This window comes from Sinohyriopsis cumingii, chromosome 7 (assembly GCF_028554795.1).
Source record: "Sinohyriopsis cumingii isolate HCF-2022 chromosome 7, ASM2855479v2, whole genome shotgun sequence".
NCBI lineage: Eukaryota > Metazoa > Mollusca > Bivalvia > Unionida > Unionidae > Sinohyriopsis > Sinohyriopsis cumingii.
The window spans coordinates 56,799,215-56,825,690 of record NC_142967.1 but is presented as its reverse complement, the minus strand read 5'-3'; the positions used below and the strand labels follow the sequence as shown (position 1 = coordinate 56,825,690).

General features: G+C 35.9%; 2 protein-coding genes and 1 pseudogene across 2 annotated transcripts in view; 2 read left to right on the top strand and 1 right to left on the bottom strand.

Moving 5' to 3' along the window:
* Positions 1-26,476, top strand: part of LOC149795310 (meiotic recombination protein REC8 homolog) — a 128,893-nt gene that overhangs the window by 35,676 nt on the left and 66,741 nt on the right. Inside the window, exon 9 of the mRNA XM_089964080.1 lies at positions 10,517-10,656. Within this exon, the coding sequence (XP_089820206.1) occupies positions 10,517-10,656 (140 nt within the window). The remainder of the gene's footprint in view (positions 1-10,516; positions 10,657-26,476) is intronic.
* On the top strand, positions 21,952-24,898 carry LOC149795313 (uncharacterized). The gene is made up of 2 exons (XM_089965065.1): positions 21,952-22,318; positions 22,837-24,898. The coding sequence occupies exons 1-2, from the start codon at positions 22,046-22,048 to the stop codon at positions 24,181-24,183; spliced, it is 1,620 nt and encodes a 539-aa protein (XP_089821191.1). The 5' UTR covers positions 21,952-22,045; the 3' UTR covers positions 24,184-24,898.
* LOC149795312 (uncharacterized) lies at positions 24,253-26,304 on the bottom strand (annotated as a pseudogene).

Sequence of the window (26,476 nt, the reverse complement as noted above, 5' to 3'; positions counted from 1 at the left end):
CTTGATAATTGGCAAATTTGTCTATTGTTTTCCGATAGCAATACAGGCCAATTAATCATTAAATTCCTGAAACTGTCTTGTGTTAAGAGGGAATTTTGACCGGTAATTATACCAGTACATTGATGTGTAATTACCTTTTATTCCATAATATTAGCATGATTACCATCATTTTGTAAAACGGGCTGTAAGGCATACCTGCCAACTTTTCAAAAGCCAAGTAAATAGACTGAATAAAAAAATAGGGAGATCAAGACCTAAAATCAGGAGGAGGTTTTTGATGGCATTTTCAAGCCTTGTTTTCACTTATACCAATCTTCCGGGTCCAGTATGCGTGAAATTCACAAAGGAAATGCCGTTTCTCCCTGTGATGCACCTTATTTTCTCCATCGTTTCCCATTTTCATATTTTGGTCAGCTGTGGCCAAACTGCTCAATATCTAAAGGTTAGTCTTAAACAAACAAGCAAAAAAGCCATCGTGACTAATTAAAAGTTAATGCTTATCAATGCAACTATTTTGTGAAAATGACTGGCCCTCCATCATAATTCAAAGAAACCATGTTCTACAGTGCTGTTATGCAAGCACCAGCAATCGATTGGCAAATGAAGAATGCCCAATTTTGTTGAACTAAATAGGCAGCCTCATTTAATGGTCGACAATTTTATTTTTGTGGTTTATTTTCTGATTCTTGTATTGTTGAAGTGGTGAAAAAAATAATCATAAATTTACGTGAATAAAGTTTAAACCTAATAGTCTATTCAGTGAGGAAGTGAATTATTTTTAGTAATGTAATTATTTAGTCACAACAATATTCACAGGTGATACAACAGAAAATGGCTTCCATGCATTGCATACGATGTATCTGTTTATGTAGGACATTTTTTTAGGAGAAGTGAAAATCAAAAACATAATAATTAGGAGTTCTCTGCAAAATTCATGAGATATTATGAAATCATGAGCCTCCCCTTGGCACGAGAGTTGACACTGCTGGTATGGTGTAAGGTTGCTTACATCAAAACAAAATACAACTAGGCTTTTATAGTATTAGCATAATTTTTTAAGCGTTATTTCTGAAACTTCATTATTGTATTTTGTAAATATCATCAAAGTTTAATACAGTGCCTGGTGCCCATGATTCAACTCGAAGGGATGTACTTCATTCAGTGTGTGTTCAAGCCTTCATTGTACATACAGTGGCACTATTATGTGAATATACTCAGTAGCCTAATTGCAAGCATTGAATCAAACCATTATTGTTGTTCGTTGTGTTGTCATTCTAGGATCATATTTTAATGAGTAAGGTATTTAAAATTTCAAGGCAAAATATAAACATAATTACTGGTTCACTGATATAAAATGTCAGATGCAATAAGGCATAAACAAACAATAACTCAGACAAAAAGAGAGAGGTAGGGTTACACCAACCCATGAATGCTCAATTCTTGTCATCAATCGATCAGTTAATACACAAATCTGAATTAGGCAGAAATAATAAGAGAACAGAAAATTGAATAAATTACTTTTCAAACAAGCTTATACCATTTCTTTTTAATAATCATACATGTCTACCGGTCGCATTCAGCAGGTGGGCACTCAGTACAAAGCATTTATATAATAAATCAATCTATGCATTACGATTGTGGTCGGAAATGACAGGTGGTCATTCACAGAGGTTGCTCATAACAATTTTTACTGTACCATATATATACTTGTTTATAAGATGAGTACAGCTGCAAACAGCTAGCCCCAGCTCTGCCATCAGATAAGGCACCAGCAGATCTGGATTGGTTTAGTTTGTTGAGAGTAATGAGTAGAACAAATGGCATGGACCCTGATCTGCTGGTGCATTATACTCCAGCAGATCAGGATCTTTGTTGCGTGCAGTTTGAATCTACTTATAAGAAAGTATATACAGTTGTTCTTCAAAGACTCTGAAATAGTAGCTGTTTATCTTGGTTTGTTTTCTTGTCGGAGTCACACTAATTTCTTAAAATAGTGAATAATTATTGTAATTTGCATAAAACATTGGCTAAAATTAGAAATGGTGTGATTATTTATTCAGCTTCTTTTCACTGCCTTTAATGGATACTGTTTATTTTCGTATTAGACTGCTGTCATGAGCAGAAACGATGAACATGTGAGGTTTTCATTAAGTATTCAAAAATATTCTCCATGTAGACGCATCTTTATACAAAAATCTCTCCTCTGACAGATATTATTTTCATTTACATTCAACTGTACCATGAGGTAGATGATATTGGTAATTTTAGAATCTATTATTTACCATCAGGTAAGATCGGGGAGTTGTATTAAAACATTCCACTTACCAAAATGATGGCACAAAAAACTGCTGAGAATGCTGTTGCCTCCATTGCCTTAGGACAGATATGAATGTCCTGGCCTTTTTGTGTCCTACATTAACTGTTTTTCAATGTAGCTTTAGTGACCCACTGCTCAAGCTCTGCTGAGGTCATTTACTGGTTTGAAGGCTGACTACCAGAATCTGGTGCTGCTGCTGTTAAATGATAATAGTTTAGCTGATGATTTGGGGATATGAGCGAAATCTTTTAGTTAGCCAATTTTTAAAAGTTATTTTCCCTATAATTGATTGATTTTAAATACTAAAACCAGAGTTTTTAATGATGCATATATAAAAGCTATAACTACCATATTTACCGTATGTTTTCTGACTGCAACAAATAATTACTTTTTTTCTCGTCTGAATACATATTAAATTCTTTAATTAAGTGTCCGAAAACATACAGGTGAAGAAAGATTTATCCCATCTCCCCCCCGGTAACGAAGTTACTGTTAGCTCATGTGACGATGTGCTGCCATGAAGTAAAACAAGTATTTTATCTAGCACCACGGAAAGGATAATGAATGAAAAACAGGCATTACTTGCCTATTTTGTCTATGTGATACATTTTCATCTGCCATAAAACACAGCCATACATGTATTAGAGCCACGATTGTGTGTGTATTTTCCAAAAGAACCACCATATTAGTAATCATGCAATCCACCGTTTAACCCTCTGCTAATCAGTGATCATTAAAATCTACATTCTGTGTAATTTATAAATGCAAACTAAATAAAAAGATTTTGGAATTATAATTCTTAAGATATTTATGACAGAAACATTTTAATATCAAGAGTAGAAATACCGGTACTTGTATGATGGCTAATCTTAGAGCACCAAGGGTGAGAGGCTCCATATAGGGTGAGTGTTGTATGCATGCCTAGGAAGGGTAAAAATAACAATCAAGTTGCAATATACGAGTTGGCATGATTAATATGTTGGTATTTTAAAAAAGTAAAGGTGATCTATTTGTTGTGGTTCTCTCTTTTCTTTCCCACCTAGCCGAGGGTAGCTTCAAAATGAGCAGAGCTTGCTGACGCGAAACAATCGACTGCTCAGAGATTGTTTTGATGTATGTCGGAGATTTTAAGGTGTCTAGGTGATAATTGTTAATAATATAACTTGTGGGATTTCTTTGACAGGTGTTCGGAAATAAAATGCAGCCATCTTGATTTCATTAAAAGAGCACACAATGTACCGAACATTTCTACAAATAGGTTTATTACCTGTAGAACAATAACTATGTTTAAATCTTGGTGTATAATGCCTCAGTGATAAGGGGTTTGTTTTGTTGCACAAGCCAATGAATTTTACTAATCCATACCGACTCTCTGATGTATTGTTTAATGATATAAAGCAGGGGTCATGGTTTCTAATCAAAGCCGTAACTGTCACACCTGTTTGAATTGGTTTTGTGTGTAACAATGTCTACACTGACAATCAGTCATATTTTTGTTAGCCGAATCAAGCTATTAAAATATAAAATATAAATAAAATACCCACCACTATCAGAAATTTATATACTGGATAGCTGTCATTGTGAAACATAATATTGTTAGTACTGTAATAATTTTAATAGATAAGTTTATCATACGTTATGCAACAAGCGAGGAGGCATTGCCTAGTTCATGGAGGGACTCTCTTTTGCCGAAATCATCTCCAAAGAGGCCAGTAGACCATCCACAGAAGCGACCTCAAATTAATTATTCTAAGGATGCATCACAAAAAGAACCACCTACGAAGAAAGCTGCTCTATATGACGAGTCTGATTATCTTGAACCCGAGTGTTACACGGGGGGAGTGAATGTCCCTCCGTATTTGGTTTTCGTTATCTAGGGGTTGACCGCCCTCGATGTTATTGCCCGGTTCGAGTAAATATAAATATAAGTGGTGAAACTTATAGGTGGAATAGATAGAGATCTGAGAAGGTATATAGAACAAACCAACACGAGCCCCCGTACATGTAAACAAACAATTTAATCAATTACATACACTGTGAAAATTCATTACATCAGGAATGTACTCTGCTTTTAGAAATTTAACTTTCACCGAAATACAAAGAAAACGCAAATAGATCTAAATAAGATAGCCGATCCGTTACTGATAGATTTAGTTCATCATAGGATCGAGTGGACAATCAAAGTCAATGTCTTGTACGATTTCATAACCTGCTCGTCCTCAGTCTGTTTTTGCTTCCTCTGTCGCTGTTCAGACCCTTGGATCTCAGGATGATACTTTCTACCACCCGTCTCAGGATATTCTCAAAATACTTCTTCAGAAATTAATACGTCACAGGGTTGCGTCACAGGATTATATGTCTCACTGCACTCTTCTCTATGCTTCTCCATATAGGTCTCAGAATAACATCCCTCATTCGTCCCATACGTCTCTGGAGCTATTTTCTCCCTTTGCTTTCAACGTTCCTCCCTCTAATCGGGTAATTAGTTCGTCGGTTCCTTTTGACAATCGTCCCCTTTTTGGACAACAGTTTTACGGAAATTTCTTGCAAATTCCCGGAGTCGTAACCTTTCGGTCCCTTCTTGTAGGAAAAGCTTAAACTGATTAAAATTCGACGTGGGTGATATTAAAACCTATGAAATTTTGTGTTGGAACATGCCCTGTCATTTAACATACCAATCAGAATCAAATATCTCTGCCGCTTTTTTTTTCCAGAGGCGCCAAAGTCAGGGTCAACTTGACCCTGGTAGTTTGAGTAACAGAGTTTCTGCGTTCTCCCAATTGTGACAACTTTACCATGAAAATGAAGTTTTCCTTGTCCTAAATTGTCCGCCTGGCTGCTGTATAAACAAATGTTTAATTAGGAACAGAATTCCCCTCTAAAGGACATTACCGTACACGGTAGTATGGCGATATGATATGCGCCTGTCTCAATAAATCTAATTAATGGTTGTCTGGTCTCAACTAATGTATTCTTGTTAGATCGACATAAAATTTGCCACTTCACACCGAGAATGCTCCACCTGGTTCTGTACGTGCTCGCTATAAACATTATACATTAAAGCAAAAGCAGGATGTCGTTAACAATGCAAAATGTCTGGGAATTAGCTATGGACAAGCTATGGATGATAAGATAGCTCAGTGGGTGCTCACTCAGTGTGACTTACAAATTCCAGTCAGTGTTGAGGGAATATGTATATATGCCAAGGAGCTTGTCTCAACAGAATTTCCGGAGAGCAAATTCCATGCCAGTCGTTCATGGAGAGAGAGTTTCATGAAAAGACATGGGTTTGTGCTCAGAAGCAGGACCTCTCTTGCCCAACGTTTATCCATGGATTTGGAAGAAAAGATTGCTTCGTTCCACAAGTTTGTGATGGATAGATGTGAGGAGAACGAGTTTGACGATAAGTTTGTTATTAACATGGACTCTGATCTTGTGCCAGGGAAAATGGTGGACAAAAAAGGAATGAAAAGCATTCTGATTCATACAACTGGAGCAGAGAAGAGACACATTACTGTCATTTTAACCATTGCAGGTTCTGGTGATGTATTACCCCCAATGATTATTTTCAAGGGAAAGAGACATCTAGATCTGAAGGCACAAAAAGGGTGGATTATCATAGTTTAAGGGAAAGCATGGATGGACTAAATGCTAATGCTGTGATGGATTGAAGAAATTTATTTGCCATTCACCAGAAGAGAGCAATCACTATTAGTTATGGACTTGTTCTGGGCTCACATTACTCATGACATGAAGAAACATTTGTGGCGTGGAAATGTTGTGCCAGCAATAATACCAGGAGGCTGCACATACAAATTGCAACCTCTTGAAGTGAGCATCAATAAACCTGTCAAGAGCTACCTCCACTGCAGCTGGACGGAATACATCAGGGATGCTACAAATGCATTAAAATCATCTAATGAAAGCAGCAATGGACAGATCAAGAATGCCAGCAAACAGACTGTATTGGACTGGGTTGTAAATGCCTTAGACACATTGAAGGAAAAGTGCACAATGATAAGGAAATCTTTCAAGGTGTGCAGCATCAGTGTCAATCTGAGCGGAAGTGAAAATGCGCTGATCAGAAATGACAAACAGTTAAACAATATGGATGATGATAGTGATACAGAATTTGAGGGCTTTTCACCCAAAGACCTATAAAAGGCTATGGACAAGCTACTTGATATTGAATAATATATTTAAATATATTACAGCATTAAATCATATTTCTTTTTATTCTTTGATATTGCTACTTATTGTGTATGGCTTAATATAACAGTGTTTATCTATCTATCTGCATAGATACATACATACATACATACCCACATAGGATTAAAAATTTTTAATGATATTAGTTCATGGAAGTTCATGATCACAATAAATAATTGGCTACCAGATGAAGTGAACTTTGTATCAGTTAAATTAACGGCAAACACGCTGTGAATTTTACATTGAAACAAAGCAGCAGATCTTCCTAGATTGTGTCCGAGAACATAAATTGTAGACCAAATTATAGCGAAGCAACGTCCGAAAACTTACAAGGCATTTAAATATTATATTTTCGCAAAAAAATGTTGTCTAAAAACAAACAGTGTCCGAAAACATATGGTAAATACAGTACCTTTTACAAGATTTATCAGATTAGCCTTTATTATTTTTTATAAAGTTATATGTCACATTTGTACACATAATTATTTTCAAACATTTAATTGTTCATTATGTTCTAATAGTTATGAAGTCACTGTTGATCATATTTGCTAAAGCAGTTAAAACACATGATACTGCTTGTGAATTGTGGATATCTCGTGCTGCCTATTTTAATTCATGTCAGGCTCCTCTTCATACACTTTGGCTGCAGAGTTTTTACTTTTAGTCACAGTTATTTCATTTGATAGGGGAAAAGAAGAAATCTATCTCTTCTTTATTCCTCTTATCCAAAATGAATGTGTGATTTTGGATTTTAAATGTAGCTTTAACAATTTTCCAGTCATATCGCTTCAATGTCTGCATTTTGACAGTTTATTGTGATGTCTAGCACTGGGACATCGTGCTGCAGACATGTAGCATGGTGTCCTACCCAGTCACATTATCCTGACACCAGGCTGACCAGTCCAAACACTAACCTCTTTATGCTGAACGCCAAATGCTAGAACTATTTTTATACAGCTTTGGTATGACTCGACTGGGGTTCGAATAGCTGACTTCCTGCATTCAAGGCGGACACTCTAACCACTAGGCCACTTAGTGGTTCCAAAATGAAAGTAGGACCCACACTTTAAGTTAACTCTGTGACTTGCAGATCATGTGGCTAAGCTCTTATCCACACTGAACTGTCTTCATTCATCTGAATTTCTGACAGACTGGACAAATTGATACCATCAATATTGTCCTGTGGTTAGCAGAAAAACTGTAATTCTGAATCGCTAGCAAAAGCCATTGTTTCCACTGTCAACAGCTAACACAAGGTATTAAATTCCAGAAAATCCCCATAAAGTTTTAGCCATATTTATTGTACAAGTCACACTGGTCATGTAGGCATTCAACAGACTATTTCAGTAATTGGTGTCATTTTTCAGAATTTGATTCTACACACCTTTAAGTGGCAAGTATTCACTTATTTGGATTCGTATATATCTATAATCATTTGGAAGGTGATTCTTTTGATGCCCTGAGAGGTGAATATAGCAAAATCAATGTTAAACTATGTAGACATTTTCAAATGAAATTAACTCAAAGGTGTGATCAAATACAATCCAGATTGAATGTTGCACGCTGTGATGTCACAATGAAAACTATGCATATTGATAAACAGATTAGTACTACCCTTGATTGTGACGATTCCATCTGATATGCTCTTATTTCACACCTGCCAGCTCTTACAATTTTGCCCTAAGTCTTACGAAAATAACCCTTAAAATACGAACTTATGTCATACTTGCAAAACTACGGAAAAATTATCATGCTGAAAAATCTGGATAATTGGTTCATCCGTGTTTTATTTGGATCCAGGTTTCATCTAAATTAGAATGAGTAAAATTAGGAAACAAGACTAACTTAAAAATGCACCTATTTGTTCATGTGAAGCATCTGCATGATCATAATGTTGATTATAGAATGTTTTAAAATGGCATCCAGAAAGTGATGCATGCTTAAGACAAAAGAGAAAATAAGCTTCTAGAAAAGTGTTAATAATCAACACAGAAGAATAAAAAGGAGTATTCAGATTCTTGTGAATTAGCAGCTGGAAAGGACACAATTATGTTTATTGAGCATCACATGCCAATTTGAGTATGTCTTGTGGTGGGAGATACGATTGCTCTCGTCATGTGAAATGGAAAAGTTGAGAGATAGCAGCAAGCCATTAAGCTGGATAGGGTTTGGAACTAGAGTTTGTGCAACTGTACAAGTGGTAAATAAAGTCAATGCGTACTTTACAACCATTTCAATTGACTATAATGTTTATCATCGATGCGTCAATCATTTAATTAAGTTTTCCAGCTTTACACTAGCACTTATTGATATTTTGTTACACCTTACTGAAAACTGGTCAATCTTACGGAAAAAAATCAACTGCCTTACTGAGACTGACTCGTCAGGGTTGGCAGGTCTGTTATTTTCACTCAAGTTTAGTACATGGTGGCCATTGTAAAAATCCATAGCGATAGATATTTTTCGTGTGGAAGTTTCTTGGTGACAGTTAAGGTCCACAGCATTAAATAATCAGGATTGAATAGACTTTGCTTTAAGTGTTAAATTTTAAAAGAACAATTTATATTTAATTTAAATTTAGTAAATGAGCATACATGACCCATGTCACTTGTACTTGACATCTTTCACAGCAAGAACTGCCATTTGTTAAGGGCTGTTCCAGCAAAACATACCCAGGACCATTGCAGAGAAGGCACTTTTAATGTGGGGTAGTCACCCATAGATGCAATTTAAAATTTTCTTATTGTTTTAATATGAGCTCTGTGAAATCAAGGTACCCTGGCATATATTTTTTTTTAAACTGCCTTCTCTGGGTATCATGTATGTTTAAATGGAACAGCCCTTAAACTCAGTTTTGATTTTAGTCTTTTTTCCACCCACTGTGTATATCAGAACATCATTATCTTCCTTTCTTGCCACGAGTAGTGCATATTAAAAAAAAAAATCTGCCATGAGGGTTACAGTACATGCACCACAGAGTTAGGAAAATCCACATTTCATGGAACAAATTAATCCATCTATGAATAAGTCTGTCACAGACCAGATATAGTGATTGTTCTGAATGTCCTGGTTGTGGCTTATAGTGGACAGAGTAAGTTACATTGCCATATTTAGAAAGCCACAACAATATAATTAAGTTATAGTGGACATCCACTACATTGAAACTATGTGCAGAGCAATGGTAGTCAGTGCAGAACACCATACTAAAGAGGGTTGGGGCCAATACACATCCTTGTTTGATTCCACTGGTGACTGAGAATGGTTCAGATGACTCACTATCATCCACAAAACAAGTGATCATGCCATCATGGAATTTCTGAATCATTACAACAAACATCTCTGTTCCTCCACATTTTGCCACAATTTTCCAGAGGTCCCCACGACTGACTGTCAATTTTTTGGGCACAGATTAGAGTTTGTCTTTGGCATTTGTCCTAGAGTTGAGGAACTCCAAAGACACTATTATGTGGTCCCTTATCCTTTTCTGAAGCCACACTGACTCGGTCATTAGACCATGATGAATGTAATGCCCAAGGTAATTCAGAAGATGAACGCTCATGCATGTATGTACTCAATATAGGTTTATATGTAAACTAGATGAAGATGAATGCTGATGCATGTATGTACTCAGTGTAGGTTTATATGTAAACTAGATGAAGATGAATGCTCATGCATGTATGTACTCAGTATATGTTTATATGTAAACTAGATGAAGATGAACGCTCATGTATGTACTCCTGCAACATAATACATGTAGTGTGAAGGTTTCAACCAGTCTGATATATTCTTTACCATCGAGGTTTTAATTTCTCCCATGTGGCAACAATGGACAAAATCTCAATTAAACAAAAATATCATGCTAACAGTAATTTTTTTAATCTGTTCACCAATGTTAAAAAAATAGAGTTATAAGTTATTCTTACATTGAAGTTGAGATGGATGATGTACATTTTTTAAAATCATTCTTATTTATTTATTCATTTCTTTTAGGTTGCCGATGAGCAGGAACTACCCATGTGGGATGGCCAGCCAATAGAGTTGATCACACCTAGTAAAGAACCAGATGTTCACATATCTGTACAAGACTTATTGCCCAGTCGGAGTGAGGAGCCAAAAAGAAAAGATTTAGAGTAAGAAGAGTGAGACATTTCCTGGAAAAATTTCATAGCAATAATAAGCATTTAAATTGATTTTAAAAAAAGGTGTGTCCCTCTCCAGCAACATCTCTTATTGTGTGAGTAAATGTATATATAAAAGCTGCTTGGAACACTCACCCCACCTTTTGGTGTGTACAAAGTGCACACACATGTATGGATGTCTGTTTTATTTCTTCCAGTCTGACGAGCTGTGGGAGTTACCTGAAAGCCACCACACCTATAGAGATGGAAGGAAAGGTTGTCAACTTCCATCAGAGACAGATCTTCAGTACTTTGCTGTCTGGGGAACATTGGCAACACCCAATAATGATTCCCGTCTTTCTGATGCAAAGATATTGCCACATAAAGTTCTCTTTTCCAGGGTGGGAAATAAGAATTAAAACTCATACTAGTATGAAATAAGTCCTGTCTTACCCTAGAAGAGAAGACCAGCCAACAAACTCTTAATTTTGGTAGATGCAAATGAGTTCACAGAAGATCGGTTTGCATCAGGCCGTTTTCTTTTGGGATCCCCATCTTCGTCTCAACCTACGAGTCAGATGATAGATGAGGAAGTTTGCTTCCACACTTGGTGATGGTTAGAGTTAACACAGAAGTTGTTGTGAAGCCAAGAGGCAGCCAGATGTTGATTATGTTTTGGTCCCTTGTTTCTACCTTTTAGCAATGGAAATTGAACCATGATGTCCAATTACACCACCTTCATCCCATCCCCTGGCTTCTGATGCTTCCCAGTAATGAATGCCACTGGGGTCCTCAGTGCCTATCTTTCCATTAAGACTCTCAAAGGTCATGTGCTAGTTAGTGTAGCCTTCCATGCTGTTCATTTTTTCTGTGGTCTCCTTCAATCTGACTCTACAGTATCTTGATGGACAAATGATTCTCTGTGTTATGGAGATTGGTGGAGGCTGTTCCCATGATATCAGGATATTCAGTCTAATGCAGTCTGCCAAGCTTATCCATCTCAGTATGGGAGCTTCTTCAGAGATATTAAAGGTTTTTTGGAGCACTGCAAAAACCTTTTCTAGGCTGCTAAGCTTTATGTGAACATGCTATTTGGAAGGCTAATTCCTACAGTGACCCTACAAGATTTGAGAGATCAGTAACTGACCATGGTCCCAGGCCTGGGTAGGCTAATTAAGAAATGCTCCATCATGAAATCTGTTTGTTCTCCCCCAAATGTTCAAATCATGGGCACCAGCAGAGCTGTCATACTCATTTTAAAACACCCACAGATTTCTCTCAAACAAAGATGTGTCTGGAAAGGTTAGAAGATAAAATCTGTAAATCCCCCTCTCCCCCCCCCCCTTTCATACTGAGTGAGACATTCATTCCAAGGGAGTTTTTGTTGTTGTAGAGTTTAATGCCATTTTTCAGCACAAGATAGGCTATACATGGTGGCCAATATAAAAGGTGGAGGAAGAATCCGGGAAAACCCCAGAAAGAACTACCAACCCACAAGAAGCTCTTGTCAAGATTTCTCACATACCAAGTACTCGAGTATCAAACCCACACAGGCAGAAGTGAGATGGCAGTGATCCTTAATGGTGAGAGCTTTAGACCACTCAACCACTCAGGGCCCCTCCAAGGGAGTAATACCCTTTCCTGGCAAGCCCCTTATTCCTGATGCGCCAGAATGGCAATGTTTTCATAAGCTTGATTGGATAATGTGTGGGTCTTTTCCACAGTAGATTAGGTTGCAGGCTTTGCCTCTGGATCTGTGACCTCTTTCTATAACCCCCAGTTAGTATCATCAGTCCCAATGGTTATCCTTAACCCTTTCACCACTAACTAACCACAAGGTAAAGACTACCATTTTACACTAAGTAACTTTCAAGATCATAATAAATGTAGGCAACATTTTTCAATGACTTGTATAAATTTCATTTCTTGTGATAGGAATACATATTTGGTACCATTGTAAAAAAAAAAGACAAATTCAGGTTTCTGAAATTATTCTCATAAGCAAGCTTCGTCTCACACAGATGATTATACAGGTAAATCAGAACGTAAGTTAAAGAGTAATATGTGGTCTGTTTTTGGTCCATTGTGGTGTTCTTACAAATCATGGCTTGAATAAATGCAATGTTATCTCAAAATTCAAGCAAATCCAAAGGTGTGTTAGCTATATTTCTACAAGTATTTAAAAATTGAAGTATACAAGGTTTTGTGTTCAATTCAATGGAAATAAATATGAAATAAAACATATTTTGACGGTGATGAACCTTATTAATTTAGCAAAAATCCAAGGCAGTTCTTTGGCAAACACGTTATTTACATGTACATGCACACCTATGCAGGTACAAATATCATTGCCAGAAGTATACTTTTGTAGCGTTTTACCTGGACAAACCTGTCATGTGACATAATATCTCTGAAATTTGATCCAACAAACCAGAATTTCTCACTTTTATACCAATACAGTTCATCTCTGTTGAATTTCATAACTTCTGTCAATATCAACAGGTCATAAAATGCCTTTATTTCTGATAACATGACATGATTCCAGACACATTTGTGTTGATTTGGGTCAGTCTCTCATGTGGCGCTCAGCATTAAGAGGTTAGTGTTAGGACTGGTTGGCCTGGTGGCAGGATAATGTGACTGGTTGGAACATCATGCTACATGTCTGCAGCATGATGCCCCAGTGCTAGACATCACTGTAAGCTGCCACACTGAAGACATCGTAGCAAAATATGACTTTATTTTTTTTTTAAAGCTACGTTAAAAATCCAAATCACACTCACACACGCTTCAGGTGTGTGTTGGTCTTTGTAAATCTTTCTATTTCTGAAAACACATAATCATTATAAAATAGCTGAAAATATTCAAGAGGTGTTTCTGATCCATCAAATACTCGTGTTGGACCTACACATTCAGAAAAGGTGTGAATGTTACGTTCCAATGGAGATTTTGTCTACCTGACAAAATTCAGGTGTCTCATACACATCGGCAAGATCAAAACCTTCCAGTTCCTCATCGTCATCACTATCGCCAACAATATCACACCATTCTTGTTGTATACGTTCTCTCTCTTCTTGATTTATCTTTACAAGATTAAAATTGTCAATATTTTCAATGTTTTGGTCCCCATATAATTCTGATTCATCATAAGACAAGTCTGCCTTTTTGAATGTGTACTTAGGCCACTTTGAAGATTTCCATTTTTTTTATCAGACAACGACCTTTGTAAAGAACCTACCTTAAAGTCCGAATATATCCAAATAGTTTGCAAATGAATCAATGTGCAAATTAAATATTTACTATAAGGGAATCCCAGACATTAACCAATCAGAGAATTTATTGTCAAAACAAGACAGGTGTGTGAGACTAATACTGGTCAACAGTGCTGAGCGGGAGTTCTTGTTCCTGGACCACTTTACTGGTCAGTAGTATTGAAAGGGTTAAAAGAAAAGGTACACCCATCTTAAGATGTGCACAATAGAGAGAGTGAGGAACAGCCAATGTCTGAGATGTTATTAACTTCCCAGATCTTCCCGTGTTTCAAGAAAAGTGGGTGGGGTGGAGTTTCGATTTATTAGTAATTTACATGGTAAAATGTCCTTCGCGAAGAGTGTTTCGGGATGGAGACATCCATCTCAGTCAGGAATGCCAAAAAAGTTAAATGACTGAATAGTATATATATATATATAGACCTAGGATGCCTGTCTTCACATTCTCATCATCCTGTCCTGCAGGAAATTAAAGTAGTTTTATTTTCACCAGATCTTTCAGCTATTAAATCTTTGCTTCAGCCTAACCTTTATCACCGGAGCATATACCAGGGTAATTAATCTAATAGCAGCTCACTTGAGGTTTTCAGGGGTCCAAATTATCAGCATTTTGATGACTGGTTGATGCACAGCATTCTCAGATGTGTATCTCTAAGGTTGAACCTTTCACTAATGGAAGACAGTGGCCAGTCTGGGGAAAATCCTTAACCAAGAGAAATATTATTTGATCCCATCTGAGAATTTTGTTTTATGTGGTAATAAATTTCCTCACTTGTCGGAGGATAGTGCAAGCTATTTTACAGCTTGGAAATTCTTTTTGGTTCTTTCCCCATGCAACATTTTTCTTAGCCTTGACTTCTTTGTCTTGGGGACTCTGAAACCAGCAGTAAACTTAGTTTCCCACAGAAGACTTCACTGCCCTAAAACCTTGTAACTAAATTTCTGAATACTGGCATCTCAGGATTAACTCTTTCATCACTAAGTAACTTTGGGGGCATAGAGTCCTCAACACTAAGTAACTTAAGAGTTGTAAAGCAAAATGACTTATGAATTTTGAAATAACATAACTTTGCCAATTTTAAAGATATCTGGTTGGATTAGGTGTCAAAATCAAGGTTTAAAATCAAATTTTATGACTAATTGACTAAAATTTGCATATCTATTACAACTGTTAAAATACAGGTGCAAACAGGTAACACAACAGGTAAAATACAAGTAATTATCTATTTACTTATTAGAAAACTTAGAAAGTTCCCAAAACTTGTTCAATTGACCCTAGATGTACTCATGAAAAATTCCAGTAGCAACACAAGTCTTTCTTTCAGGTTTATGACAGGTAGAAATTAAAATCCCTTCAAATGCCTTGACTTCATCCAAGGTGAGATCGGTCCACACACCTGTATTACCTCTGGCACGTTTGATCATCACATTCAAATTCGTTAGGTGGACAATGTTTCCAAAAACTTCATCTGAATAGAATATTTGAAAATATTCCAAAGCTCTCCTGGAGCCATCTAACACTCGGGTGGGTCCAACTCTCTCAGAAAACTGAAGCAAATCTCTTTGGTTTTCCAACTTCGACCAAACAAAATTACGTGTAGCGTACACTTCGGTTCAAAACCTTCAAAGTCCTCTTCATCGTCATCACTGTCACCCACAACCGCATTCCATTGCCTCTTCAGACACCTTCTGTCATTTTCATCCAACTTTACTAGGTCAAAATTGATAAAATCCTCTGATAATTCAAAATCTATAACACTTCACTCACTTTCTTCGAACTCTGCCATTTTGTATACAAATTTCACCATTCGGAAAACTCGTTAAAAGTGCCTACTTTGTTCGATATTTCTAGTTGTATACAAGCTAAACTCATGAGATAATCCAAATATAATATCTACATTACAGGTATGAAGTTATTAGAGGTATCCCAAAATTTATATAGTTGGGTACTATAACGTTAGAGAAGAACACGTCCCCAGACCGGAAAACCGGTCCATAGTGAAGAAAGGGTTTAAGCTTCAGAGTATAGTTCTGCAGGGCTCTAGTTAGAATCTATCCTGAATCATTATAGAGAAACATTCAACATGTATTTGATGTTGGTATACCAGCAACCAGCATCAAATAGATGTGGAATGTTTCTCTAGAATGACAAAGATGCATCAACCACAGAAGACATGGTCACCACAGATGTCAAAAAGGTACTGATGCCGTTTCTCTATTCTAGGATGTCAGAAACCTCCTTTATTGGAAGTCTCGGATGAGACTACTCTCAGTACGCCACATTCTGGGCATGAGAAATCAAGAGAAATGCCCTGGTGGATAGCCAGTCCAGACTTGTTCAGGTGGTCCTCACAGGGTGGCCTTTGCCACCATTTGGTAGCAGAGACACTATTTCAACTGTGGGAGAAGCCAGTAATAGACATGCTTGATACAAGGCTAAAACAGCACATTATTCCTTTCTATCTCCATTTCCAGTCCAGAGGGCCTGAGTGGTGGATACCTTCAGTCTGAAGTTAGATTGTCTGAATTAAAAAATAACACACACACCCCCATTTTAAATATAATCCCTGAAGTTTAGAATTGCCACTGCTCTTCCTGATAGCCCCCCTGGTGGCCAATGCATTGGTTTGGCTTCCTCCTTGACCCCTTTGGCAGATGACCCCAGTGAACTACTGCTGAGGGAGAAGCTGCTATGTCAGCACAGAGCTACCCTTCTACTCAACAATCCATATATTCGTCACCTTCATGCATGGCTCATAACTGAGAGTCTATCTGCCAAGATTGGTTTTCAAGCAAGGTTGCCAACTGCACTGCAAAGGCTAGAAGGTAATCGACTTCCAAGGTTTACTAAGTGGAGAATATTCTCTAATTCAGTTACTGGACATTGATCTTCTCTTTAATTGTCTTAACTGCAGTTAGAGAGTTTATACCCCCAGTCCATTGCATATTTATGTTCATAGTATTAGCTGTCTTGTGAAATTTTTTGACACTTGTTATTTCATTTATCAGCCATGTTGTATAACATTACCCTTTCTATTTGGAGGTTAATCTGTAATTATTTCTGTTTCATCATAATTAAATTATATTTGTCTTTTCCCAGGACATGACTGTTGGATAGGTTATTCACCTGTGAAACAATCGTGAACTAGGTCCATGAACTGTTCATGAATATGCATGAATTGAAAATGGTCAGTTCATTTAATTTTGAATTCATTAACTGTTTGTGAACCAACATTTCACAAACTGTTCTTGAACAGTTCATAAACGTTAACAAATTGGCCATCATTTTTCATGAACAGTTCCTATAAAAAAATTTAATCTATCTAAAGAAATGACAGATACTTATAGTAACATTTCCTCCTGAATCATGAAATAACGGGGGGGGGAGGGGGGGTAAAAGTGAAAAATGCAACATATATTGTCTTAACAACTGTCTTTAATTTCTGACAAATTTCAAAGATGCAATTAAAAAAAACATAAATGGACAGTTAATATTCATTTTCTTTTACACTCTTTACAACACTGTATGAGATAGAGATATTGGGGCATTTCTGTTTAACTTTTCAAGTATATTTAATTTTAAAATGTCGTGGGACTGCCTTTGAGGTTTCTCCCGACTTTACCAATCTTTTTTCCCCCAAGTTACTGAATGCCTTTGTCTGCGACTTATGCTGTTTGAATCTTTCATGTTGCTGCTGCAGTCACTACTTAATGTATCTTCCATTTTGGCCATAGGATCCTTCAGTTTTCAAATTTTCTTCCTTAACCTACCAACTTCTCCTCTGTTTACTTTTCTGTTGTCTGATCTGAAAGAAAGATAAAGTTAGTGTACAAATGACCGCTGATCATCATTGTCTTCATTTTTAAAAAAAGTCTATTATTAACTTACTGGGCATTTATATTATTTGGAGAATTTTGTCACTGGTTTCATTGCCCTTTTATTTTAATAAGCCAACTAGCGGTAAGTATAGTCACAGGTGTCTGACGTTTAATCAATAAAATGTGACAAAATGTTTTTACAACACTGTTACACTGAATAACCTTAACTGTATACATTTTGATAGTATACTGGTAGTTGAGGTTATTTTGTGCTGTCCCAAACTTATGTCATAATTTATTGATAAAACATCAGACTTCAGTGGTTTAGACCCTATTGTCACTAAGGCATCTACTCCGACTCCGCATATTGTGTATCACTTTGATATGTGTGTGTATTATTGTGTACAATTGAAAAATGAACTAATTTAGTTTTTTGATTTACCAAATAGTGATGTTACAAAACAGAAAACAATACCAAACAGCTAAGAACATGTACATTCCTATAGTAGATGCAGTACAGTGTCTTGTATTGATGTAGTTCATGATATTAATTAACAAAAACGTTAAAACTAAGTCATTGAAAGCTTTTATAGGAAGTATATTTTGTTCATGCTGGCCAGAAAATATTTACCTAAATTAATCCAGAACTACTTCAGTTAAGTACACAAGAATTGAATAAATTATTTCTCTGAACTTTTATACAGTATTCATCTTTTTAATTTCTTGACCATTTTTATATTTCACAAATATCCTAAGTTTTTATAATGAATTTTTATGAACATTTTTTGAATATGATGGCATAAACCTTTTCAGTAAATATCTTAGTGGTGTATCAAAATGCTTGAATTGTTTATGAACCAAGTTCATGACATTTCTAGAACTTTTAAGGTACTATAATGGTTCATTTAAGTTCATCAATGTGTTCATGAACTTCATGTATGTATCAAAATTCATAGTGTTCATGAGCTTGGTTGTAGAACTTTCATGAATATTTATTCATGAACTCGAGTGATGAACTGATCATGTATGCTTCAAGAATAGTTTATGCACATTCATGAACAGTGCCAGAGTAAATGCCACCCTGTTCATCTCCAGATTTATTTGTGACCTCCACTTCACATTAATTTTAGAGAACATCTGGTTTGATGATTCATTTAATAATGGTTTTATGTTTATATTTAGACTGGGGGTGGGGGCTGAACTCCAGTATTTTTATTATTTTGTTTTGTTTGTAGCAAACAAGGCATTTTCAATTATGAATCAGGTTTGTACTTCATTTTTATTCATCATCATTATTTTGCATTGTGCTGATTTTTCTAGTTTCATTGTTGACAGTATTCAGGTAGTCTATACTCATTTATAAGGTGAATTATTTTGCATAATGCAGAGTAGCAGTCGTCTTATAAGTGAGATATAAAACAAAATTTTCAAATCTGACCTTACCTTAATGACTGTATTATGGGACACTATAAGTATTATAATAATAATAATAATAAAGACTTTATTTAGAGAAGGTAACTCAGTTAGTTACAGAACTAATCTACCTTGAGGCCTTCTTTCTGTTATGTACAATATATACAGTATATACAACATGATGTGAAGAGTCTGGCTTGACGCTAAGTAATTAAGTAATTTTAAAATTCAAAGTATCAAGCCTGGAACACATGCACAGGCATCAGTTAAAACATAAGCATATATAAAACATAAAAGATAATCCTGCATTGAAAAATTCAGCTATGAAAATGATGTAAAATTACAAAAAGGCAGGCGGTATTTTTTTTAATAGAACTGTTCAATTTTCTAAAGATTTCATCCATTTAAGACCTTGATTGTGAAAAGATGAAATGCTAGGAGCCTGCCTTATGTCACTGGGAATGTTGTTCCATACCAGTGGACCAGTATATTGAAAACTTTTTTTAAACGATTCCTTCTTTGGTCTTGGTATAATGTAAATTTTTCTTCTTATGGACCTTAAATTTGGAGTGCCATCAGCATCTCTTTGGTGAAAGATATTGCTTAGATAGACAGGAATGTCTTTTCTGGATACTTTATACATCAATTTGGCCTTTCTAAGAAATATTCTTTCATATATTGTTAAAACCTTTATATTATTCATTGCATCCTGAAAATTGTCTATACTTTGATCTAGAATTAAATGGCAAGCCCTCTTTTGGAGTCTTAAAAGTGTTGTTATGTTTGAATTAGAGGTATTACCCCAAATTACATTACAGTAGTCCAGATATGGCTGAATATAACTTTTATAAAAGATGACCCTATACTGAAGAGGAATGTATGTTTTAATTTTCCTCAGTAACCAAAGATAAGTGTTAACCTTTTTTGAAATATGTTTAATGTGAATAGACCAAGTAAGATTGTTATCCACGAATACACCAAAAATTCTATCTTGAGAGGTCATATTGAGGCTCACATTGTCAAACAGAACCTGGAGTTTGTCACTATCTAGCCTTGCTCGTTTTTGTTGTGATGGGTCTGTAGTTATTTACATCATCTTTTGTTCCTGCTTTATGCAGTGGTATAACCTTGGCAGTTTTCCATGTTTGTGGAAATTTATTAGACCTAATACTTTCATCGCAAATGAAAGCTGTAATCTCTACAATTGCAGTTGTAGCTACCTTTAGTAGCTTTGGTCCAATCATATCAAGTCCTGTAGCTTTACAATCATCCATTTTTTTAAATATATTTCAACACAAATTCGGGACTCATTTCAGGAATTTCAAACTTTATATTGTTTGGTAGTCTTTTAGCACAAAAATGTTTGAGTTCCAGATGATCAGATGAAGTTCTGGGTTCTTTAAGTTTTTCAGCAGTTTGAACAAAAATGTTGTCAAAAATATTTGAGATGTCAGCTAGATTATCAGTGTAAATGCCTTCATGATTGAGGGATAAAATTTCAGCTTTACTCTTACATTTGCCTGCACCAAACCCTGTAAACACTTTCCAGATAGCTTTGGGATTATTTTGGTATTCATCAAGCACTTTTTTATAGTGAGCTTGTTTGGCTTGATGTATCATTTTATTAACTTTATTCCTTCAAACTCTATATTCAGTTTGATTTCCTACTGATTTTAGTTGGTCTCTTTGCTTTATTGCTCTAAAATTTCTGGGGAGATCCAGCCTGGCTGGTGGTCTTTCTTTATCCTGTGTGTTTTTTTAAAGGGGCATGCTTGTTCACTATACTGATGAACAGATCTGTCCAAGTATCTAAAACATCATCAATATCTTCAAAGATTTGGACTGTATTCCATGGAATCTGTTTCAGATCTTCTAGGAATTTAACAGTATCAAAGTTTTGAAAGGATCTATAAGTAATGGATTTATGGATATTATGTTTTTGTTGATTTGCCATTGACTTTACGTGTTAGAAAAATTGCAAAGTGGTCACTTATACCAATCTTTGGAACCATTACTTTCAAAACATTTTCTTTTGTATTGGTGTAAATATGATCTATAAGTGTTTTAGAGGTAAATGTTACTCTGGTGGGTTCATTACTAGTTGCTCCATACCTAATGGATATTATTATTTGGAGAGGTTAGCAGTAACTTCACTTGATCAGTCTTTCCATGAAAACCCTGAATATTTAAATGACCTATATGTAAACCTTTGCTAGAAACTCCTAAATTCATGAGATTAATATTAATGCTATTAGAGGCACTCAAGGAGACATTAAAAGTATTAAAACTATGATCACAGTGATCATCATTACAACTATCATTACTGTATAACAAATTAGTTTTTCTACAACTGCATTTTCTACTTTTATAATCATTGTATAAATCTGAACTATCAGTCATATTTGAATCTGTACAATTAGCTGGTAAGTTTCCACATTCAGAACATGCATCAGCAAGAGGATTAAATCTTTTTTGACAAGGGATACCTGGTGTATATGACAGTCCTTGATAGATTGGTCCTCCTGCTGAATAGAGTCTTCCTGTGGGGTTGAGATGGCCTCATTGCCCTTTTCCTATTCTATAAATCTTTTGTGAGTTTTGGCTTTGTGTCCAAAGCTACCACACTGATGGCATTGTACTGGCTGTCTGTGCCTGCATTCCTGTGGTGAATGTTTGATCTCACCACAGTAATCACATCCCAAAGTGTATTGATGGTACTGATATGGCTGACCATACAGGGTTGTTCAGCCAGCTATAAATATCTTATGATGCCATTTACCCGCTAGGCATTGCGCCATCAGCCATATTGTTTTCAGACAAACATAGAATCAGCCGTGAGTAAACTGTATTGCTGTTTTCATCGTATTCTAAGCGATAACATTTGTTTTTAAGCTTCAGTAATGGTTGTAAAACACTGTTGTTATGGTATTTGCTGTAGTGACTCTAGATATGTAAATAAAGGTCACATGAAGGGAGTTACTTTCATTCCATTCCCAAACCCAAACAAAGATCTTGACAGGTGTCGTCGATGGGTTGGAGCTTGCGGAAGGGAAAACTTTGACGTTGAAAAAGTCACAAAGGACACGTTTATTTGTACTCCTCACTTCGTTGGTGGATATGGACCCAGCGAGCAGCATCCCGACCCTATGCCTGCGACTTTAACACCTATACAGGTAAGTGTTTATGTATACATGTAGGTAACACATACCAAGGCTACTGCTCATAACGTTTCCTTAGAAACGTGTAATAAATAACCATGCCATAATGAAACTCTGCATGTGAATAATAACATGTTATTAAGACGTTTGTCATGTTATAAAATTACCCTGCAATGTGGGTGGGTGTTTTCTAGTGCGTATATTATTTACATCATTTGTTTCACTTTGTTTCATTGGCACGTACATGATTACATTCCGAATAGACCCAGTTGATATAAAAAAATTGCGATACCCAAATAAGTTTCCATTTGTCTATTCATTTTTCTTATCATTTTTTATGACTACACCTTAATTGCTTCATGTATTTCACAAAACTTTGTAGTTATTATGATGATGTAATAACCTTGTGCAGTTAGAGTATCACATGCATTATTGGATCCCACACTGATTTGTGTTTGTGTGTGTGTACCTTAGAATAAGGTCTCCCATTTCTGATCCCATTCTTTCTTTTACTGATTTGTTTTTCTTTACAGATTCAACGTTACTGCAACAAGAGAAAACCACCCAAAGAGAGAGACATAAATAGGTCGACTAAGAAGCAGCTGAAATTGGACACACAGGATGTAGCAGAAGCACTGCTTGATTTGGCTTGTAGCCCAGTGATGATTCTTGCAGATGTGGACTCTCCAAGACAACTTGATACCATTCCACTTATGACCAGCTCTCATGATAATGACAGTACATATGATAGTGTCATTGTGAGTGAAATGCCATGCACACAAGATGTTGGATGCCAGACAATGATATCCAGGGATCCACATGATGTGTGTTCAAGAATAGAGAACAAGTTGTTACAAAATGAGAACAAACTGCTGGAATCTGAGCTTCATTTGCTACAACCAAGTACATCAAGCAGAGAAATAGAAATATCCGAAAAAATACAGCAGCATATTTGCCATATCCACTTTGACATATCAGAAGTTGAAAATGATGATCAGAAATGTAAATTTTATATAGGCTTGTCATGGGTCCAGCTCATGACATTGTGGAGCTTTATAAGCCCTGCTGTCAAACATTTGAAATATTGGTACAGCAAAGGCAGCAAATCGAAAGTCAGTTCTAGTGTAAATTGTCGCCTGTCACCCAAAAATGCCTTACTGATGACATTGATGTGTCTTAAACTTGGGCTTGTTAATCAGGACCTAGCCTATAGATTTGGTGTTAGCAAGGCTACTGTGTCAAATATTATAACAACATGGGTCCAGTTTTTGTACACCCAGTTTTTACCCTTGAAAGATTTCATGTTTGCAGAGAGATGCCGTGTAAAGGAAAAAATGCAAAGATCCTTTAAAAAATACAAGAATTTAAGATGTATAATTGATTGCACAGAATTTTTTGTTCAGCGATCAAGCAATTTTCAAAGACAAGGAAACCTCTATTCCAGCTATAAAGCCCATTCAACTTACAAAGAACTCATAGCTGTTGCCCCCAATGCTGCAATAATGTATGTAAGCAGTGCATTTGAAGGGTCCATTTCTAACAAGGAAATTGTACTTAAATCTGGATTCTTAAAATATTTGAATCCTGGAGATGTTGTGATGGCAGATCGGGGTTTTAACGTCAAGAACATTTTTAATGAGATTGAAGTTGAACTTATCATTCCTCCCTTTCTAAGGGACAGGAAGGTTTTCTCTGCACAAGAGGAAGCACTAACCAAAGATGTGGCTAAACATCGAATTCATGTGGAAAGGGCAATCGAAAGAGTGAAAAGCTTTCATTTATTGCACAAGACCATGCCACTGAGTCTGGAACCAATAATAACTCAAATTGTTTATGTTGTTTTTTGTCTTGTAAATTTCCAGGAACCTCTTGTCAAATGAGTATCTGCCAATGACCTTCCAGTAATTTACAGGCAGCCATGAATGAGAAATGAAAAATCATTGTTGAAGTTGATTTTTGTACAATTTAATTTTATTGGCATATAAATCGCAATAGAAAATACAGTGTCAGGTTATAAAATACAATTGTCAATTATAAAGAGCAACATGCAGCATTTATGAAAAAACACAATAATGTTACTTTTATTGAAAACAAAAATATATGGGTTACTATAAACACTGAAATACACATGTATTTACATGTTGTCTCTGTATTTATCAGTTTCCACACACAAATTATTATTTTTGTTTGAATAATAATATGAAGCGAAATAAAATATGATTTATATGATTTAGATACAAATTAATTGCTTTTTAACTATTTATAGCACAATTCATGTAATGATGTCACTTGGTCGTACTTGATTCAACAGACCTTATACATGGCGAATCGTAGTATACATACATACATAGAGTCAAACCACCTCCCATCCGGAACGATCAACCTGTCCAATAAAGTATGACCAATTGACGCATGCTATAACTAGGAAAATATACAGAGAGAACATGTAAATACATGTGCATTTCGGTTTTTCAGTGTATCTTGGTTTTTCTAGTAACTGAAAAAATATTATTAATCACATTTCAGCCTGTTACATGCACACACTACATGTCAAAGTAAATATCATCTTGTACCTCATTAAACATTTTCACACAAATACATACTTATTTTAAATTTGTATTAGTCGTCTTGTACAATATTAAATTGATTGATTCATTATCGTTCTCTTGCTGTCAAGATTCTTCCAAATGAAATGAATTGCCTGCAGTCCTGACTATTTATCACAAACTCTTTGGCATCAGCCTTCTTGGAATTCTCATTTAAAAGAATTCTGGACATAACCATTTGTGATGCAATGAAATTAACTTTTCTGAAAGTGATCCCCAAAAATCTTGGTCAAATTGGACTCTTATTTTTTCAAAATATATATCAGACCATACCACAATTCACACCATTTAAGTCCCATTATACCAAGTTGTGTTTAAATTTGAAAGTAATATGCGTGATTTTTTCTTAACTCGATATGTCCATTGGATCTTCGCAGACAGAAGCCACTTTGTTGCTTCTTGGTTAATTGTTCATCAAACTTCCTAATATCTTTTCCCTGAAGAATCTGTGGACATTTTATTTCAAGCAGTCCATACTTATTTTCTTCTCCAGGATCTAAAACTAATCCATCAGGAGTACAAGCAAGTTCTGGGTACTTGGAATTACCCATAATCCTGTTTTCACAGCAGAAAATCCTTCCGTTTCCATTCTAGATTTAGTTAAATAATCTGTGAATGCATTTGTTTCATTCTCTATTCCATATAACATTGCACAAGACTTTAAAGCCTTCTCCTCCCACAAAATTTTATTTAAAATGGAACGAGCAGACTGGGGGTTGCTTGCTGTTGACACAGTCTTATTCACTGAGGCTGTGACCCAAACTCGCTTCTCCAAAAACCATTCGACACTTCCTTGCTCCTTTACAATTTCCTGTGGGTAAGGGCTGCTTGGTAACAAATAGTTTTGGAGAAGAGCACTCCTTTTTCAACACAGAAGTGCTTTTGATTCCGCATCTAGTTCATAATCTGCATATTGCCTGTAAAGGATGGACTGCCACATATTTTCTGATGATGACGTAGAGTTGCTTTCAATAGCATTTAGCGGATCTGTGACAGCTTTCAGAGGAGTTCGCCGACTGTATGCTGGTGTTGGATCATACAGTATAACATCACTGATTTTTCGTTTCTTGATATTTTCATAAATCACATCTGACACACACTTTGGGTCCTTATATCTTTTACGTCCTTGTTCCACTCACAGCATTTTGAGGTGCAAGATTGAGCATCAGTTCCATTCTTTTCAATATAGTCCAGCATTGCAAAAAGAAGCATACAAACATGGCTACACCTGCCCATTGAAGATTCAATGCAATGTGTACATGAGGCATCTCTAACAAATCCACTGTCTTTAGAAATTTGTACCATTGTATCGTACATAGTACTCATTACATAAGAAGCCATGACTTTAGCTTTTAAATAATATGTGCATTGGCTTTTCTTTTGGCAATACTTCATGTGTCTGTACACTTTCACTTAGAGAAATAGGTTTAGGACCAATGGTTTGTGAATGTCTGCTGATAGTCAAAGGTTTCTCTCTCAGGGCAGCTAATTTAACCTTCTCATTTATTAGCTTGTCAATTTGTTTTTGCATCTTGCCCCCTTGCTTCTGGAGTGTTTGTATAATAAT

Bases quoted from the DNA above. Each gene is read 5' to 3' on its own strand.
- LOC149795313 (XM_089965065.1), top strand. From the start codon at position 22,046: ATGGTTGTAAAACACTGTTGTTATGGTATTTGCTGTAGTGACTCTAGA. The intron at 22,319-22,836 runs GTAAGTGTTTAT...TTTTCTTTACAG, and splicing joins CGACTTTAACACCTATACAG to ATTCAACGTTACTGCAACAA.